This window comes from Thalassophryne amazonica, chromosome 17, assembly GCF_902500255.1.
Source record: "Thalassophryne amazonica chromosome 17, fThaAma1.1, whole genome shotgun sequence".
NCBI lineage: Eukaryota > Metazoa > Chordata > Actinopteri > Batrachoidiformes > Batrachoididae > Thalassophryne > Thalassophryne amazonica.
Window position 1 is genome coordinate 36,977,663 of NC_047119.1, and position 20,274 is coordinate 36,997,936.

General features: G+C 41.8%; 1 protein-coding gene across 1 annotated transcript in view; it reads left to right on the forward strand.

The window, feature by feature from the left end:
• Positions 1–11,712: 11,712 nt before the first annotated feature.
• si:dkey-1d7.3 (transmembrane protein 132D) overlaps positions 11,713–20,274 on the forward strand; it is a 110,323-nt gene continuing 101,761 nt past the window's right edge. Inside the window, exon 1 of the mRNA XM_034192910.1 lies at positions 11,713–11,816. Within this exon, the coding sequence (XP_034048801.1) occupies positions 11,750–11,816 (67 nt within the window). The 5' untranslated portion in view covers positions 11,713–11,749. The remainder of the gene's footprint in view (positions 11,817–20,274) is intronic.

The following is a 20,274-nucleotide window of genomic DNA, read 5'->3' on the forward strand; positions in this document are numbered from 1 at the left end:
ATGTCCACAGACAATGTACCACCTGGCTGTTATCCTGTTCAAGGCACCCTGCAGGGTGGAAAACCGATGTTAATGGCAGCCGTGTGCCTTGAAGCACATCCATTCATCATCAACAACAAAACCTGGCATCAAAGAGGAGAAGCCAGATTTCAGGTGTGGCCTCTGTGATTCGTCTTTGTCTGAGTCTGCTTGGAGCAGCAGAGGCCCTCAGGGGACAGAGTCCTCTGGGATGTAGCATACAAGTGCAGAAAAGGCTGGTTGACAGGAGAGTGTTATAACACAAGTGTAAGGAGAGGTGTGGACTGCAGTACTCCCTCGGGATCAGATAATCACAGCAGCAGTATGCAATAATTAAAACTCGGGGGAAATCTGAGAGATCTTCGGGTGTATTTGTGCCTTTTGTCATGTTGTTGTTTGTTTGAGGCTTTTTCTATATGTCTCTGAGTCCTCAGCCTTTGCCTCAGAGATGCGTGAGAAAAGCTAATACGGAGTCATGAGGTCACTGGACAGAGGTGTTTGGCGATGCTGATATTTTTGTGAGAGAATGAAGGTCCATGTCTTTAGCATTCGGATGCTGCATGTCTTACTGTATGGTTGTGAGAGTTGGATGCTAACCAGTGATCTAAGGCGCAGACTGGCTGTCTTTGGTACCAGGTTTCTTCGGTTGATCATTGGGTACTGCTGGAATGACTTTGTGTTGAATGAGCAGTTATTTAGGGAAACTAAGATGTGGACTATCGCTTCCATTGTGAGGGAGCTTTGATATTTTGGCTATGCAGTGCATTTTTCTCTGCATGGTCCAACATGTAGGTGTGTGAGTGTTGAGGTCCCCAGTGGCGGAGAAGACCAAGGTGAACCCATGTTTCTCCCGGCTGTGGCACATAGATGGTTAATTTAGAGATCTGGGGATAGACCAGTTGTCTTCCTGGGTTGTTGACATGCGCCCTAAGCACGATACCAGTGTATGCTTGGAGACTGACTGATCCTGATGTATGGGACCCTTCCAAATCAGTTGCAGCACCAGTGGGTTCAAAATGAGCCAGGACTGAGAGTAATCGCTTTTAACACAGATCCTTTTCCTTCCAGGCAAAATTATATATTATATTTTTTACACATTTTACAAATTCAGTCTTGACCAGTAGCAAGGCTCCCATTTTGACTTAAATGGGAATTGGTCGGTAATTCATGCAGATACAGTTTGTCCACAGTAGGTTCTTTGATGAATGATATGTGCACAACTTAACATCGGTCTTATCAGACGGTTTCACCATGCAGCAAAGTACAGAAGAATTGGGAGGAAGAGGATTTTAAGAAGTCCTGTATGAGCCCCAAGGCCCATTGGGCCAGTGCCCATCCCTGGACAATGTAGCATGAAGTGGATATGAGTCTGCAACTTCACCAAGATGGGATATCAGTCCATTGCAGGTTACTTTCATAGCCAAGGTAGGTACGCATTTACAGCTGGTTGGACTGGGACAATGCAGATGAAATGTCCTGTCTGAGGAAACAGACAGGTAACTGGAAGCACACACCTGGATCCAAATCCTGCTCTCCATAATCCAACTCCTATCCCAAAGAACCACCTGTTCTCTTGAAATGGAATGCAAAATCAGAGGGGCGAAACTGGGCTGAGCTGACATTAATCTGTTTTGGCAGAGGTGAGATGGATGTTAATTGTATCATCATTTGGATGATAGAGGATAATAAGAGGTGATGAATTATTAGTTTAGAACAGTGTTGTGGCCCAATATTCATCTTCAAATTTTAACAGATCTACCAACCATACAATGACCTCAGTGTGCACTGTGTGTACATCGGGCTCATTGCCACCCACACATGATTAACTAAAAACCGCATTGATCAAAAGTATGTCATCCAGCTTTTCTATGAACTGTGAACTGTGAATCGTATTGGGCATGCAGGGAAAATATTCCATATATTCCATATTGGAACAAATGCAGAATCAGAAGGGGCGGGAAACAGGCAAAGAAAGGCATGATGTGAGAAGGACGTTAAGAATGAACACTACAATTTGAATATTTCAGGAGGTACTACATCAAACAAATCACTTTTGCATGCATGGATGAATAGTTGTGAGCCTTATTATGAATGCATTGTTCAAGTTCAGTGAAGATTGGTTTGCATTTATTAATGTCTACAGTTGGTAACTCACTTATTTGTTTTCAGTTCATAACCGTCTGGCTTTGATGAAGTGGGAGCAGCAAAGAATCGAGAGACAAAACTGAATATTGTCCTATCATCAAGTATCTGAATTTGAAAGGATTTACTCCTACACATATCTATGCTGATAAGCTCGACGAGCTGGAGCTCTTATGTTTGCAGTGTGAAAAGTTGGGCAGTGGAGTTCAGAGGGCAGAGAAAGTCTTGATGACGCATCAAGATGTGGGCTGTCTTCAACTGCTTCCTCCTAGAAAACTATCGATCAAGTGCTCCACGTGGTGATGAAGAACAGATGACAGACAATGTCAAAGTAGAGAATTTTGCAAGTTGTCCAACTGTTTTCACTGAATGATTTCTAACACACAAGCAGAACTTGATTCATTACTTTGATTTGGAAGCAAAGAAAAAAAAAATTCCATGCAAACACACCTTGTCGTACTATGTGAATAATACAAAAACCCTTCCATCTGTTGGGAATTCATGCCATAGTTTTGCTGGGGATTGTGTTGTAATTACCTTCTAAAAAGTCAGGCCAGCTCAGGTCTGGGAGCATGTGTTGGTATCTATCATGTGTTACTGTATCAAACACACAAAGGAACCACTGTGCCTCCTGGGTTGAGGCCAGGCACACAGGGGATCAGTCCACTGCGCAACAACAGCCAACAGTCTTTCAGAGGATATAGCAAACAGATTATCCAGATACAAGCAGTAAATCAGTGCACACAGAGATCTATCATACCAGGTGAACAACTTCAGAAGTGGCAAGTAAAACTCAGCAAACATAGAATGCCAACATGGGTCTGTAACAGAGAGGCAATCACTAGAGAAATGGGATGTCAGAATGCGAGAGAGTAGGTACAAACCTAGGCAATCTGGCAGTGAGGGAATGCTCGGACGGCAGTAAAAAGAACATGAAACAATTAAACACAATGAAGTGCAGAGACGTGAACCCTGAAGGCCACAATCACAAAGTTAAGCTACATGGATTGAAGAAGCAAAGAGGTATCAAAGTAAACGCACAAGAGATAATCTAATGCAGGGAAAAAAAATACCATAACACATAGAATAATAATAATAAAAATAATACATGGAAGGAAAATACCACAACGAGAACAACACAGAGATCAGAAACAAACACCAAAAGCATGACCCAAGACATTAGGCTCCCCAGGTAACTAAGTTTACTTACTTTTGTGGATGATGGGTGTGATCTTTGTGGAATCTATGTATATCCAGATTGAAACACTCGAGAAGCTGAGTGAGGAATCTGTGCATCTGGGTTTGTGATGGTCCTTGATCAAGAAGAAGATCCAGGCTTTCAGTGGCTTCCTGGCCTCGGCCATCATAAGAATATCTGTGACTGGCACAGCTTGTAAAGACATTCACTTATCTCGGCAGTGGGCTGCATGTCTCTGGGTCTTCAGCCTTTGAGATAAGGAAATGTCTGGGAAGAGGTTATGAAGTCTTGAAGTGAATGGACCGAAGTGTTTTCTGATGTCTTTTCAGTTTAATGAAGGGCAATGTCTGTAGGATCCTGGTGCTTCCAGACTTAACATGGTGTTACACAGACAGCGTGTTTTGGGTGATTAAAGGTGCAATTAGCACTCACCACCCAATTTGCCACTTTCCATCATAAAAATTTCAAGGTCATGTTCAAACCACTCACCACTCAACTCACTCACTGTGTGGTCAACACTGACACACAACACAATGCTGTCTGCGTGACTGGCTAGAACACACCGAAATAAACTCCAAATCCATGATAAAACAGAACAAACAGAGACAAAGTTGATAAAACATTGGCCAGGAAACAGCAGACAACACGCCTTGTTAAATGCAGCTAAACTCCGCAGTGGTTATGCAACACGCACATGGTGGCAATCACTGATATTGGCAGAGAGTACTGACAATGGTTAACATTAACAAGCCATGCATATGCCTTCAGTATGAATGGGGCTACCATGTGGTTCCAAAAGGACCTGACTAAAACAGGAAGTACTACACTAGCTCTCATAAGGAGTCATCAAATCAAAATGGCTGGGAATTTGAACAAAATGCCTCTTGTTTCGCAAATGTTCACAAGTCCAAGATTCCTGGGTCAACTGATACCGACTTTAACTTGAAACTCATTCAAAATCAATCATAGTTTGCAAGTTTTGACACCACTGGACTTCTGTCTGATCCCAAACACAATGAAATAGTTGGCTGGAAAAAGTTTTGAAGATGATAATAACATCATATCCAGCACTGTGTTCTTACTTGGTGAATAAGATGAAAGCTAGCAGGGATCCAGGCACTGCTGGCAGAAGTGTGCAGACCACCAAGGGGATTGTGCTGAAAAGTGACGACCAAAGAAATTCATTCCAACAAGACATCCTGACTAGGTTCAAAACTTTGGTAAAAGATTTTGATTTCTTGCTGTTTCCTTTTGAACTTAGCTGCCCTCGTACATCCAGCACCTCGGTTGCAAATCCAAAAAGACAGGAGTGAGAAATTAATTTCTTGAGTGTATTTGGCTCAAACCAATAGTCACTTTCTTGTGCAATTCACTTATTTTGACAGCTCAGTAAAGCAAAGCTTCCTGGTGAAAAGCTTCATTCAGGAGAACTTAGGAGGGTGAAGCATGTTGCACCACATTAAAGCGTCGCCAAAACCCTTCACGTTAGCTGGTAGCAGCTTTGCATCCAGAGCTGGAGTCACACTCAGTGAATGTGACATCTTCTCGCCGATCTCTGCTTCCACCGACTAATTGCAGCAGCAGCGGCAGCAGCAGCAGCACGTCTGGAACAACAACTAAGATCTGGAAACATTCCCAGACTTAATAGTCAGCTGCCTGTGTCACTGTCAGGTTTAAGAACCACATCCAGCCAACAATGTAGACAAACTGCTCAAATTAAAAGACAGCGATTTTTAAAATGCAGAGCATGAAACAGCCTCTCGCAAGACAAGCGTGACAGAAAGGTGTACTGTAAAGTCAAGGTACTATTCTGCTATAATACACGTGTCATTACTCTATCACAGGCTGAGGCGCATTTTCAGATCACTAAACATTTCTCTAAGGCACACATTTATTTCAGGAAGCTTCTGCTGTCATTTAATGTTCGTTCACCAGTGATGCCTGCGTGCATAATGCTGTCACCACTGCACTGGTGCCACTTTACAATAAATCAACTGACCATTGTGGGAGTCATTGGAAGACTTTCAGTAAAGCTGATTTGTGAGTAAGAACAGATATTTAGTGAAGTGACGGAGAGGTTCGACCCAACTCATTAAACCCTACTTCTTGTGCAGCAGTGTTGATTTAATGTCAACACCATAGGTAGCTTTAGGGTAGGATGTGATGGGGCTGCCCCCATGGGTGGAGACAGAAATTTTTGTGATGATGGTTGGGGGGGTCTCAATCATCGTAACTGGGCAATCCACTGGAGTGACAGTGTAATATTGTACCTAATATTAAAAAAAATGTACGAGTCATAAACACCTCTTTCCACTGTGAATACTAGCATTAAAAGAGTCAATTTTGCAAAAGTAAAATATTCAATTTTATTAAAATGATTATCTTTCATAATCTCCAAAAACTCTTTAATCTATAATAGTATCATGCAGATCATATACATTTATCCTATTTCTATGGACAGATGATACACTCAAAAAACTGTCTCAAGTCTTCTTGAATATGATGCCACAAGCTTGGTGCACCTATCTTTGGGCAGTTTTGCCCATTCCTCTTTGCAGCACCTCTCAAGCTCCATCAGGTTGGATGGGGAGCGTGGATGCACAGACGTTTTCAGATCTCTCCAGAGATGTTCAGTGGGATTCAGGTTGGGGCTCTGGCTGAACCACACAAGGACATTCACAGAGTTGTCATGAAGCCACTCCTTTGATATTTTGGCTGTGTTTTTAGGGTCATTGTTCTGCTGAATGATGAACCGTCACCCCAGTCTGAGGTCAAAAGTGCTCTGGAGCAGGTTTTCATCCAAGATGTCTCTGTACATTGTTGCATTCATCTTGTGCACGCACCCACCATTAACCTGTTTTCTGTTCCTGCCAGCAGTACCGGATCTGACAGCTGAAGTAGAGGCCACCTGAGGACTCGGGACTTGGCGGCTTCAGTATACTGCAGGTCTTCGTTGGCGGCGGAAACTTGTGGGCCCCGGCTCTTCTCTGGTTAGGCGTCTCCTACCCTCGGACCTGCCCACACGTCACCTGTTGTATTTTGTAATTGACTGTCTAAAAGCAGTATTCGACCTGTTGTGCACATTTGCCACAATAAATTGTATTTATTTGTATCTATTGACCGTTCATTTGCGCCCCCTGTTGTGGGTCCGTGTCATTACACTTTCCCAAACAACAACAACAACAACAAAAAAAAACAAATTCAACCTAAAAAATTTCGACCTCAAAAATTTAACCTATGAATATTCAACCTCAAAAAATAGAAGAGCAGGGAGAAGCTCTCCGTCTCAATCATTCAACATTCAGCCAATTACGTTTTGCTCCATTGGCCATGTGACACAGAGACCAAATCGGAAGAAGAAGAGGAAGAAGACGTGATAAATTGCTGAACGTTGGGTGATTGAGACCTGGATCGATTGTTTTTTTTTTTAGGTTGAATTTTTTGATGCTAAATAAATTCAACCTTAGAAATTCAACTTCAAACTCTGATGGCACAGATTTACTTCCATATGACTTGAATGGTCAGCATGTAGTCTGATTATGTTTGTGGCTGCAGCAGGCCTGATGTCACTTCAAGGCTAACATTTCCACACAAACCCGCTCGTCTCATCATCTCCCTGCTTGTGGGACACGCTGCAAAGTGCTACACTTCTATTTCAGTTCTGGCTTTGAAGCCACACTGCTGCTCAGTGTACCTCATTATAAAGAGTGCATGGAATTTTAGGTCAAGCCAGATGAAGTGATGTACAAATAATCAAAATAAAGAAGTGGAAGGAATTGCATTTGCCCTCTCACCCAGCGGTGGCACCAAATGCAAAGGCTCTTTTTGTTGATTCTGGTCTATTTCAAGCACTGCAACTGTAAACACTGTGAGACATTCTGTCTTGGAACACAACTGATGTAAGATTGCACCGGGTTAGCGTGAGTGTTTGCTAATCCTTTGCACAGTGTTACCAAATACATAGTTTTCTGACATCTTCCACCATGCACAAAGTGCCACATGATGTTAGTGGGAGTTGTTTGGCTGTACAATCATTTCTCTTTCTTCTCATCTGTACATGCACAACGTACACTATGTTTGAGGGGTTTCTGCACCCCCCCCCCCAATAAAGAAACAAAACACCCACCAACATTATGAAGGTCACCTTCCACTGTGTAGATCATCTTCCCCTGTGTAGATCAACTTCTGCTGTGCAGATCACCTTCCACTGTGAGATCAACTTCTGCTGTGCAGATCATCTTCCACTGTGTAGATCATCTTCCTCTGCGTAGATCATCTTCCTCTGCGTAGATCACCTTCCGCTGTGTAGATCATCTTCCTCTGCGTAGATCATCTTCCTCTGCGTAGATCACCTTCCGCTGTGAAGATCATTGTCCACTGTGTAGATCAACTTCCCCTGTGCAGATCACCTTCCACTGTGTAGATCATCTTCCTCTGCGTAGATCACCTTCCACTGTGAAGATCATTGTCCACTGTGTAGATCATCTTCCTCTGCGTAGATCACCTTCCGCTGTGTAGATCATCTTCCTCTGCATAGATCACCTTCCACTGTGCAGATCACCTTCCACTGTGTAGATCATCTTCCACTGTGTAGATCATCTTCCTCTGTGCAGATCACCTTCCACTGTGCAGATCACCTTCCACTGTGTAGATCATCTTCCTCTGTGCAGATCACCTTCCACTGTGTAGATCATCTTCCACTGTGTAGATCAACTTCTGCTGTGAGATCACCTTCCCCTGTGCAGATCACCTTCCACTGTGTAGATCAGCTTCCTCTGCGTAGATCACCTTCCACTGTGAAGATCATTGTCCACTGTGTAGATCAACTTCTGCTGTGTAGATCACCTTCCACTGTGAAGATGAACTTCCACTGTGCAGATCACCTTTCACTGTGTAGATCACTTTCCCCTGTGCAGATCACCTTCCACTGGGCAGATCACCTTCCACTGTGTAGATCATCTTCCTCTGCGTAGATCACCTTCCACTGTGAAGATCACTGTCCACTGTGCAGATCAACTTCTGCTGTGTAGATCACCTTCCACTTTGAAGATGAACTTCCACTGTGCAGATCACCTTTCGCTGTGTAGATCATCTTCCTCTGCGTAGATCACCTTCTCCTGTGAGATCACCTTCCACTGTGTAGATCATCTTCCTCTGCGTAGATCACCTTCCGCTGTGAAGATCATTGTCCACTGTGCAGATCACCTTCTGCTGTGTAGATCACCTTCCACTGTGAAGATGAACTTCCACTGTGCAGATCACCTTTCGCTGTGTAGATCACCTTCCCCTGTGCAGATCACCTTCCGCTGTGTAGATCACCTTCCCCTGTGCAGATCATCTTCTTCTGTGTAGATCACCTTCCCCTGTGAGATCACCTTCCACTGTGTAGATCATCTTCCTCTGCGTAGATCACCTTCCGCTGTGAAGATCATTGTCCACTGTGCAGATCAACTTCTGCTGTGTAGATCACCTTCCACTGTGAAGATGAACTTCCACTGTGCAGATCACCTTTCGCTGTGTAGATCAACTTCCTCTGCGTAGATCACCTTCCGCTGTGAAGATCATTGTCCACTGTGTAGATCAACTTCTGCTGTGCAGATCACCTTCCGCTGTGAGATCACCTTCCCCTGTGCAGATCACCTTCCACTGTGTAGATCATCTTCCTCTGTGTAGATCACCTTCCACTGTGAAGATCATTGTCCACTGTGTAGATCAACTTCTGCTGTGTAGATCACCTTCCACTGTGAAGATGAACTTCCACTGTGCAGATCACCTTTCACTGTGTAGATCACCTTCCCCTGTACAGATCACCTTCCACTGGGCCGTTCACCTTCCACTGTGTAGATCATCTTCCTCTGCGTAGATCACCTTCTCCTGTGAGATCACCTTCCACTGTGTAGATCATCTTCCTCTGTGTAGATCACCTTCCGCTGTGAAGATCATTGTCCACTGTGCAGATCAACTTCTGCTGTGTAGATCACCTTCCACTGTGAAGATTAACTTCCACTGTGCAGATCACCTTCCGCTGTGTAGATCATCTTCCTCTCTGTAGATCACCTTCCCCTGTGAGATCACCTTCCACTGTGTAGATCATCTTCCTCTGCGTAGATCACCTTCCGCTGTGAAGATCATTGTCCACTGTGTAGATCAACTTCTGCTGTGCAGATCACCTTCCGCTGTGAGATCACCTTCCCCTGTGCAGATCACCTTCCACTGTGTAGATCATCTTCCTCTGCATAGATCACCTTCCACTGTGAAGATCATTGTCCACTGTGTAGATCAGCTTCTGCTGTGTAGATCACCTTCCACTGTGAAGATGAACTTCCACTGTGCAGATCACCTTTCGCTGTGTAGATCACCTTCCCCTGTGCAGATCACCTTCTGCTGTGTAGATCACCTTCCCCTGTGCAGATCATCTTCCTCTGTGTAGATCACCTTCCCCTGTGAGATCACCTTCCTCTGTGTAGATCACCTTCCGCTGTGAAGATCATTGTCCACTGTGTAGATCAACTTCTGCTGTGCAGATCACCTTCCACTGTGTAGATCATCTTCCTCTCTGTAGATCACCTTCCCCTGTGAGATCACCTTCCACTGTGTAGATCATCTTCCTCTGCGTAGATCACCTTCCGCTGTGAAGATCATTGTCCACTGTGTAGATCAACTTCTGCTGTGCAGATCACCTTCCGCTGTGAGATCACCTTCCCCTGTGCAGATCACCTTCCACTGTGTAGATCATCTTCCTCTGCATAGATCACCTTCCACTGTGAAGATGAACTTCCACTGTGCAGATCACCTTTCACTGTGTAGATCACCTTCCCCTGTGCAGATCACCTTCCACTGGGCAGATCACCTTCCACTGGGCAGATCACCTTCCACTGTGTAGATCATCTTCCTCTGCATAGATCACCTTCCACTGTGAAGATCACTGTCCACTGTGCAGATCACCTTCTGCTGTGTAGATCACCTTCCACTTTGAAGATGAACTTCCACTGTGCAGATCACCTTTCGCTGTGTAGATCACCTTCCCCTGTGCAGATCACCTTCCACTGTGTAGATCATCTTCCTCTGCGTAGATCACCTTCTCCCATGAGATCACCTTCCACTGTGTAGATCATCTTCCTCTGCGTAGATCACCTTCCGCTGTGAAGATCATTGTCCACTGTGCAGATCAACTTCTGCTGTGTAGATCACCTTCCACTGTGAAGATGAACTTCCACTGTGTAGATCACCTTTCGCTGTGTAGATCACCTTCCCCTGTGCAGATCACCTTCCGCTGTGTAGATCACCTTCCCCTGTGCAGATCACCTTTCACTGTGTAGATCATCTTCCTCTGTGTAGATCACCTTTCCCTGTGCAGATCACCTTTCACTGTGTAGATCATCTTCCTCTGCGTAGATCACCTTCCGCTGTGAAGATCATTGTCCACTGTGCAGATCAACTTCTGCTGTGTAGATCACCTTCCCCTGTGAGATCACCTTTAACTGTGTAGATCATCTTCCTCTGCGTAGATCACCTTCCGCTGTGAAGATCATTGTCCACTGTGCAGATCAACTTCTGCTGTGCAGATCACCTTCTGCTGTGAGATCACCTTCCCCTGTGCAGATCACCTTCCACTGTGTAGATCAACTTCTGCTGTGTAGATCTTCAGCTGTGAAGATCAACTTCAGTTGTGTAGATTAACTTCTGCTGTGTAGATCAACTTCTGCTGTGTAGATCTTCAGTTGTGTAGATCAACTTCTTAGCTTTTTACTTTTACTAAATTTGCAAAAAAAAAAAAAACCCAAAAAAAACCAAAAACATGTTTCATGTTGTCATTATGGGGTGTTGCGAGTAGAATTTTGAGAGAAAAATGAATTTACTCCATTTTTGTATTAAGGCTGCAACATAACAAAATGTGGACAACGTGAAATGCTGTGAATACTTTCTGGATGCACTGTATTATCACATACAAGTTGGTTTTTTTCCAAGTCACAAATGACAATAGATGGGAAAACAGGTGCGATGTGAACATTTAAAATTTGATTCTGATGTTCTTCCAGCTCCTGTGCACAAACGTAGCCTTAATCCCATATTTAATTTGTCAAATCAACATTAAAATGAGTGGTGGAGACGCCACTGATCCCTCTGACCTTATGTGCATTTAATTCGCCGGCAGCTCCTCTCTTTGCCACGTGGGTCTTGATAATCTGACGGCACATGTTGACTGATTTCTATCAAGGCTAGATCTGTGGCAGCAGATCCATGCTGAGGCAGCTTTAGTGGCCTGGATTGTTTGTTTTTTTTTGTTCTCGTCCAGTCAGAGGGAATGATATCAACCGACACTGGATATAATGTGATCATAGATCTTTTTGTTTTCCAGAACTGATTGGCAGAAACTGCAGCTTTACAGAAATGGTGCTGAACTTTCTCCTGCGATTCTTGTTGCCAGTTGTGGCTGCTCTCACATCTCTTACCACAGGTGAGATTTCTGACTGCTTCCTGTCAGTGAGAAACACTTTCTGGACTCCAGTTCCATGTTTATGTTGAGGCTGAGAACAGCTCTGTATGGGATTAAGACAGAAGATCAAAATTGAGATGTTCAGCTTTGATTATCTCAGAATGCAGAACTACTTAAAGATGGAAGGAAATCTGTTTTCCACACTGTAAAACAGTGTGTAAAACAGTTTTTTGTATTTGCGGTGTTTTACAGTGTGTAAAACACGGTAAGAATGGAACTGCAGCATTTACATAATTGGTTATATATCTGGATGTATCATAGACCCGCTACAGTTCCTGCAACTCCAGGTGTGAACTGCGTGACAAAGTGTGATTAAAAAAAAGAACAACTTAAACTCCTGACTATGACCCTCATTTCTGGAGGCACTTCCAGGGTTGGAATGAGGCTCTTGACCTATCTGAACTGCCTTAGCAACCTTGCAAATAATTTTATCTAAAATGTTTTAGGATTAGGATTAGTTTACGAGTCTGGGTTACGGTATAATTTTTGTCAAAATACATAAAATGTTTGGAAATGTGAACAAAGTTTAGGCTTCCACACATCAGGAACTTCCCCATTTCTGAGAGTCTTGTGCAGGAGCAGCATTACAGTATGATCCGGATCCAGTCCTGGAATAATTCAGATTTGGAAAATCGGAACATGTATTCCATACACCACTCCTGGAAGTTGTGATCCAGAAGTGAAAGTATTGTTGAAATATTCAAACTTTTTGCATATTTCACAAAAAAATAAACCATCTAAGATTCAGTAATTTGTAAGATTGTTAGGCAGCTGAGATGTTTGGAGCATCATTCCGGACTCTGATAAATCTGGTGGCCGGGAATCCGTTGAGCTTGTGAAGATTTTTAACATGGCATGGGATTAATTTACTCCAGCGTTCACTGATCTATGCCCCCCCCTCCACACACACACACACACACACACATATTAGGACACATGCAACCTATGCCGAGGTGCTGTTTTACAGCTCTCATTGGCAGTGGTGGGCACAGCTAACCAAAAAGATAGCTTCGATAACCATTAATCCGTTATCTGAAAAGTTATCTTTTATGACGCTAAACCGATAAACTGCTAAAAATTGATCTCTATTACAGATAACCGCTGGTGGGCACAGATAACCAAAAAATGAACTTCAATAACAGATAATCAGATAACTGAAAAGTTATCTATGATAAAGTTAAAACGATAAACCACCCAAAAACATATCGGAAGTTACAGATAACCGATAAATTCCAGTATTGTCTTCATTACACTTGCAACTACTAACAAGCTGATTTTGAGTTTAACACCACGATTGCTTCTGAAAGCATCAAAGGCAACGACAGACCCAAACAATGAGTCAGCACTTCTGTCTTTGAGCATCCTGCACCCTGCTGGAAGCTCCAGTTTACTACATGGCTTCCAGCACAAACGCAGCTGAGAGGAGCCACAAAGCTCAACTCTCTGCTCAATCACAATGCTTCCGTCAGGCGGAGGTCTGGTGGTTTGGTGTATAAATAAGATGAATACTGACAGAATAACTCCATTAATGTCAATTTTGTCATTTGTGCAAAGTTAAGATATAACATATATTTTTTAATGTTGAATAATGCACTAATTCTGAAGTTTTGTAACAAACACAGACAGATGGCATTCTGGGCAAAATGTGCCTCTGCTAACACTGATTGGTTGACTCATTCATTCTATGTAAACCAACACGTTAATGTGAGGTGTGTCGTGTATTGGTGTTTACAGATAAATGTGCTTTTATAAAATATGCCATTTTTTATTTGTAAAAAAAAGGCATTTTCAAAAAAAAAAAAAAACGCCAAGTTGTAATTAGATAACTGTCTGATATAACCGGTGTCAAAATAAATAGAACACTGCCATGATCGACTGGTGCCAGTGCGAGTTTTGGCCCTTTTTCAGCTGATTTTTCATCCGTGCAAGAATTTTTTGGATCACACCGAGTTTCAGGTTAATCGTACATCCTACATCGTTTAGTATACATGGAGTAACAAGCTGCGTTTAACATCTCACAACCATCTCCTAATCGCTGATCGTATGGTCAGATGAAAATCAAACCTGTTTGATATTCTGGTCAGCCATCGTGAGGGTATCCTGCTGCTGAAGCGCTACAAGCATCCAACCTCTTGCACTGTGCCTGTGCAAACACCGCAGACCTGTCTTGTAATGTTTTTTTGTTTTGTTTTTTTTTTAAAACTTTGATGTCTCCCATTGAGAGTTTTTGTAAATTGAGTTTGAAAAAAGCTTCTGTTTATGTTTTGCTTCTGGAAACACGAGTCCGATGTGTGGTTTTTGAATGTACAATGTGTGTGAGAGCATAAATTGTGCGCTCTGAACTTTTACACTGTGCGATTCTGAGGTACAATTTGAACTGGAACCGGTGATTGAAAATATCAGCCCAGCTTTAGGGCGAATACTGCCATGAACACTACTGGCCAGTAGATGGCAGTAGAGACCTTGAAAACTTGCCAAAACATAATTCCAGATAATCTGTGTCTGCTGCGTTTAGGATGCGTGGAATTTAATAAACGCAAACATAATAACAACGTCTATAAACCCAGAGAATATATTCATGAGAGTTTTAGGCACTAGAGTTTAATGCTGTTGTCCGTGGAGCCTGATCAGAGTGTCTCAAAAGCATTTATCATGTTGTGAACGTACTGAGATTACCCTATCATACCCATAATGCACCTGGACACAGCATGTCCACACTAAAACTTTAAAAATTAGCGCATTACTTTAAAACTAAAACATATATGTGATATTTTCACTGCATAAAACTTCAGACGTGACGTTAATTGAAATAACTTGTACAAAAGTAGTTTGGTTAAAATTTGAACCATAAGTTAAAAATGTATGCCTCTGGATACCGCACTTTAGATCTTGTTCTGACATATGGCATAGAAATTGAAGACTTAACAGTATTCCCTGAAAACCCCCTGTTGTCTGATCATTTCTTAATAACATTTACATTTACTTTAATGGACTACCCAGCAGTGGGGAATAAGTTTCATTACAGTAGAAGTCTTTCTGAAAGTGCTGTAGCTAGGTTTAAGGATATGATTCCTTCTTTGTTATGTTCTTCAATGCCATATACCAACACAGTGCAGAGTAGCTACCTAAACTCTGTGAGTGAGATAGATTATCTCGTCAATAGCTTTACATCCTCATTGAGCACAACTTTGGATGCTGTAGCTCCTCTGAAAAAGAGAGCCTTAAATCAGAAATGCTTGACTCTGTGGTATAGCCCACAAACTCGCAGCTTAAAGCAGATAACCCGTAAGCTGGAGAGGAAATGGCGTCTCACTAATTTAGATCTTCATTTAGCCTGGAAAAAGAGTCTGTTGCTCTATAAAAAAGCCCTCCGTAAAGCTATGACATCTTACTATTCATCACTATTTGAAGAAAATAAGAACAACCCCAGGTTTCGTTTCAGCACTGTAGCCAGGCTGACAAAGAGTCAGAGCTCTATTGAGCCAAGTATTCCTTTAACTTTAACTAGTAATGACTTCATGACTTTCTTTGCAAATAAAATTTTAACTATTAGAGAAAAAATTATTCATAACCATCCCAAAGACATATCTTTATGCTCAGCTGCCTTCAGTAATGCTGGTATTTGGCTAGACTCTTTCTCTCCGATTGTTCTGTCTCAGTTATTTTCATTAGTTACTTCCTCCAAACCATCAACATGTCTATTAGACCCCATTCCTACCAGGCTGCTGAAGGAAGCCCTACCATTAGTTAATGCTTCGATCTTAAATATGCTCAATCTATCTTTATTAGTTGGCTATGTACCACAGGCTTTTAAGGTGGCAGTAATTAAACCATTACTTAAAAATCCATCACTTGACCCAGCTATCTTAGCTAATTATAGGCCAATCTCCAACCTTCCTTTTCTCTCAAAAATTCTTGAAAGGGTAGTTGTAAAACAGCTAACTGATCATCTGCAGAGGAATGGTCTATTTGAAGAGGTTCAGTCAGGTTTCAGAATTCATCATAGTACAGAAACAGCATTAGTGAAGGTTACAAATGATCTTCTTATGGCCTCAGACAGTGGACTCATCTCTGTGCTTGTCCTGTTGGACCTCAGTGCAGCTTTTGATACTGTTGACCATAAAATGTTATTATAGAGATTAGAGCATGCCGTAGGTATTAAAGGCACTGCGCTGCAGTGGTTTGAATCATATTTATCTAATAGATTACAATTTGTTCATGTAAATGGGGAGTCTTCTTCACATACTAAGGTTAATTATGGAGTTCCACAAAGTTCTGTGATAGAACCAGTTTTATTCACTTTATACATGCTTCCCTTAGGCAGTGTTATTAGAAAGCATTGCTTAAATTTTCATTGTTACACACATGATACCCAGCTTTATCTATCCATGAAGCCAGAGGACACACACCAATTAGTTAAACTGCAGGAATGTCTTACAGACATAAAGACATGGATGACCTCTAATTTCCTGCTTTTAAATTCAGATAAAACTGAAGTTATTGTACTTGGCCCCACAAATCACAGAAACATGGCAAAAATTATGGAATCACCGGCCTCGGAGGATGTTCATTCAGTTGTTTAATTTTGTAGAAAAAAGCAGATCACAGACATGACACAAAACTAAAGTCATTTCAAATGGCAACTTTCTGGCTTTAAGAAACACTATAAGAAATCAGGAAAAAAAAATTGTGGCAGTCAGTAACGGTTACTTTTTTTAGACCAAGCAGAGGGAAAAAAATATGGAATCACTCAATTCTGAGGAAAAAAATTATGGAATCATGAAAAACAAAAGAACGCTCCAACACATCACTAGTATTTTGTTGCACCACGTCTGGCTTTTATAACAGCTTGCAGTCTCTGAGGCATGGACTTAATGAGTGACAAACAGTACTCTTCATCAATCTGGCTCCAACCTTCTCTGATTGCTGTTGCCAGATCAGCTTTGCAGGTTGGAGCCTTGTCATGGACCATTTTCTTCAACTTCCACCAAAGATTTTCAATTGGATTAAGATCCGGACTATTTGCAGGCCATGACATTGACCCTATGTGTCTTTTTGCAAGGAATGTTTTCACAGTTTTTGCTCTATGGCAAGATCCATTATCATCTTGAAAAATGATTTCATCATCCCCAAACATCCTTTCAGTTGATGGGATAAGAAAAGTGTCCAAAATATCAACGTAAACTTGTGCATTTATTGATGATGTAATGACAGTCATCTCCCCAGTGCCTTTACCTGACATGCAGCCCCATATCATTAATGACTGTGGAAATTTACATGTTCTCTTCAGGCAGTCATCTTTATAAATCTCATTGGAATGGCACCAAACAAAAGTTCCATCATCATCACGTTGCCCAATGCAGATTCCAGATTCATCGCTGAATATGACTTTCATCCATTCATCCACAGTCCACAACTGCTTTTCCATAGCCCATTGTAACCTTGTTTTTTTCTGTTTAGGTGTTAATGATGGCTTGTGTTTAGCTTTTCTGTATGTAAATCCCATTTCCTTTAGGCAGTTTCTTACAGTTCGGTCACAGACGTTGACTCCAGTTTCCTCCCATTCGTTCCTCATTTGTTTTGTTGTGCATTTTCGATTTTTGAGACATATTGCTTTGTTTTCTGTCTTGACGCTTTGATGTCTTCCTTGGTCTACCAGTATGTTTGCCTTTAACAACCTTCCCATGTTGTTTGTATTTGGTCCAGAGTTTAGACACAGCTGACTGTGAACAACCAACATCTTTTGCAACATTGCGTGATGATTTATCCTCTTTTAAGAGTTTGATAATCCTCTCCTTTGTTTCAACTGACATCTCTCGTGTTGGAGCCATGATTCATGTCAGTCCACTTGGTGCAACAGCTCTCCAAGGTGTGATCACTCCTTTTTAGATGCAGACTAACGAGCAGATCTGATTTGATGCAGGTGTTAGTTTTGGGGATGAAAATTTACAGGGTGATTCCATAATTTATTCCTCAGAATTGAGTGAGTCCATATTTTTTTTCCCCTCTGCTTGGTCTAAAAAAGTAACCGTTACTGACTGCCACAATTTTTTTTCTTGATTTCTTATAGTGTTTCTTAAAGCCAGAAAGTTGCTATTTGAAATGACTTTAGTTTTGTGTCATGTCTGTGATCTGCTTTTTTCTACAAAATTAAACAACTGAATGAACATCCTCCGAGGCCGGTGATTCCATAATTTTTGCCAGGGGTTGTAATCAGATCCTTACTCTGGATGGCATTACCCTGACCTCCAGTAATACTGTGAGAAATCTTGGAGTCATTTTTGATCAGGATATGTCCTTCAGTGCGCATATTAAGAAAATATGTAGGACTGCTTTTTTGCATTTGCGCAATATCTCTAAAATTAGAAAGGTCTTGTCTCAGAGTGATGCTGAAAAACTAATTCATGCATTTATTTCCTCTAGGCTGGACTACTGTAATTCATTATTATCAGGTTGTCCTAAAAGTTCCCTGAAAAGCCTTCAGTTAATTCAAAATGCTGCAGCTAGAGTACTGACAGGGACTAGAAGGAGAGAGCATATTTCACCCATATTGGCCTCTCTTCATTGGCTTCCTGTTAATTCTAGAATAGAATTTAAAATTCTTCTTCTTACTTATAAGGTTTTGAATAATCAGGTCCCATCCTATCTTAGGGACCTCATAGTACCATATCACCCCAATAGAGCGCTTCGCTCTCAGACTGCAGGCTTACTTGTAGTTCCTAGGGTTTTTAAGAGTAGAATGGGAGGCAGAGCCTTCAGCTTTCAGGCTCCTCTCCTGTGGAACCAGCTCCCAATTCGGATTAGGGAGACAGACACACTCTCTACTTTTAAGATTAGGCTTAAAACTTTTCTTTTTGAAAAAGCTTATAGTTAGGGGTGGATCGGGTGACCCTGAACCATCCCTTAGTTATGCTGCTATAGACTTAGACTGCTGGGGGGTTTCCCATGATGCACTGAGTGTTTCTTTTTATTCACCTCTTTTTGCTCTGCATGCACCATTCTGCTTTTAATCATTAGTGATTGATCTCTGCTCTCTTCCACAGCATGTCTTTTTCCTGGTTCTCTCCCTCAGCCCCAACCAGTCCCAGCAGACTGCCCCTCCCTGAGCCTGGTTCTGCTGGAGGTTTCTTCCTGTTAAAAGGGCGTTTTTCCTTCACACTGTCGCCAAGTGCTTGCTCATAGGGGGTCGTTTTGACCGTTGGGGTTTTTCTGTAATTATTGTATGGCTTTTGCCTTACAATATAAAGCGCCTTGGGGCAACTGCTTGTTGTGATTTGGCGCTATATAAATAAAATTGATTTGATTTGATTTGAATGACTTGGGTGATATTGCCCGTGTATCAGTATGGGGTTAAAAGAAATGAGTTTTTTGTGTGACCAGTTCTCCTTTGCCTGCAGAGGATGGAGCGGTTTCTTCTAGAAGCAGCTCTCCTCTGTTTGCAGAGAGTAGAACTACACATCTGCTATGAAACATTTAACAGGTAGGTGCTCAACTGATTTTAAGTTTTATAAATGTTTGTAGCTGTTCAGCTTTGTTTACCACGTTAATGGTCTAACAATTATCAGACAAAAATTTACCGGAAGATAATTAGTCTGATAATGGTTTTCGAAGTTATCTAAAAAGATAATTCGATAATGAAAACATTATCTTCGATAATTATTGGTTATCGGATTATCAAAACTGTGTCCACCACTGCTGACCAGTAAAAATGTGTTATCCAGTGGCGTAAAAATGCTCCACAGGTGCTTTGAATTACCTGCAATCACTGCAGCAGGACATTAACCTTGCAAAAACTTGGATATCAACAGATCTGTGGATAACTTTCACGCCTGTGTGTCAAATTCATTTAATGTTTGGTGAACTTTGTATTTCTCCCAGTAGCAGTACATTTGTTTTAGTACAGACCACAGTAGGTCACTGTGAATGACCTGTTGGACATTTTTCCCCACAGCACACCCAGTGGGCTGGAGGTCACTGTGTAGGGAGTCAGTCAGTAAGATGACATCTCACTTGTGAGTGAGATTGCTTCAGTTGTATTGTTACCAAACTTGCTATAGTATATACTCACTGTCCACTTTATTAGGTACACTTGTTCAATTGCTTGTTAGCACAAATAGCTAATCAGCCAATCACATGGCAGCAACTCAATGCATTTAGGCATCTAGACATGAAGACGACTTGCTAAAGTTCAAACCGAGCATCAGAATGGGGAAGAAAGGAGATTTAAGTGACTTTGAATGTGGCACGGTTGTTGTTCGGCTTTATTTCATAATAACAGATGACATCAGTCATTTCAAAGCGTCACCAAGTATCGCCTCATTTCTATTAAAACAGCCTTGTTTCTGCTTAAAACTGACTTTAGAATGATTTAAGAGGTTTTACCTTGTCATCTGATGGTTAATAATCCCATTAATCCATT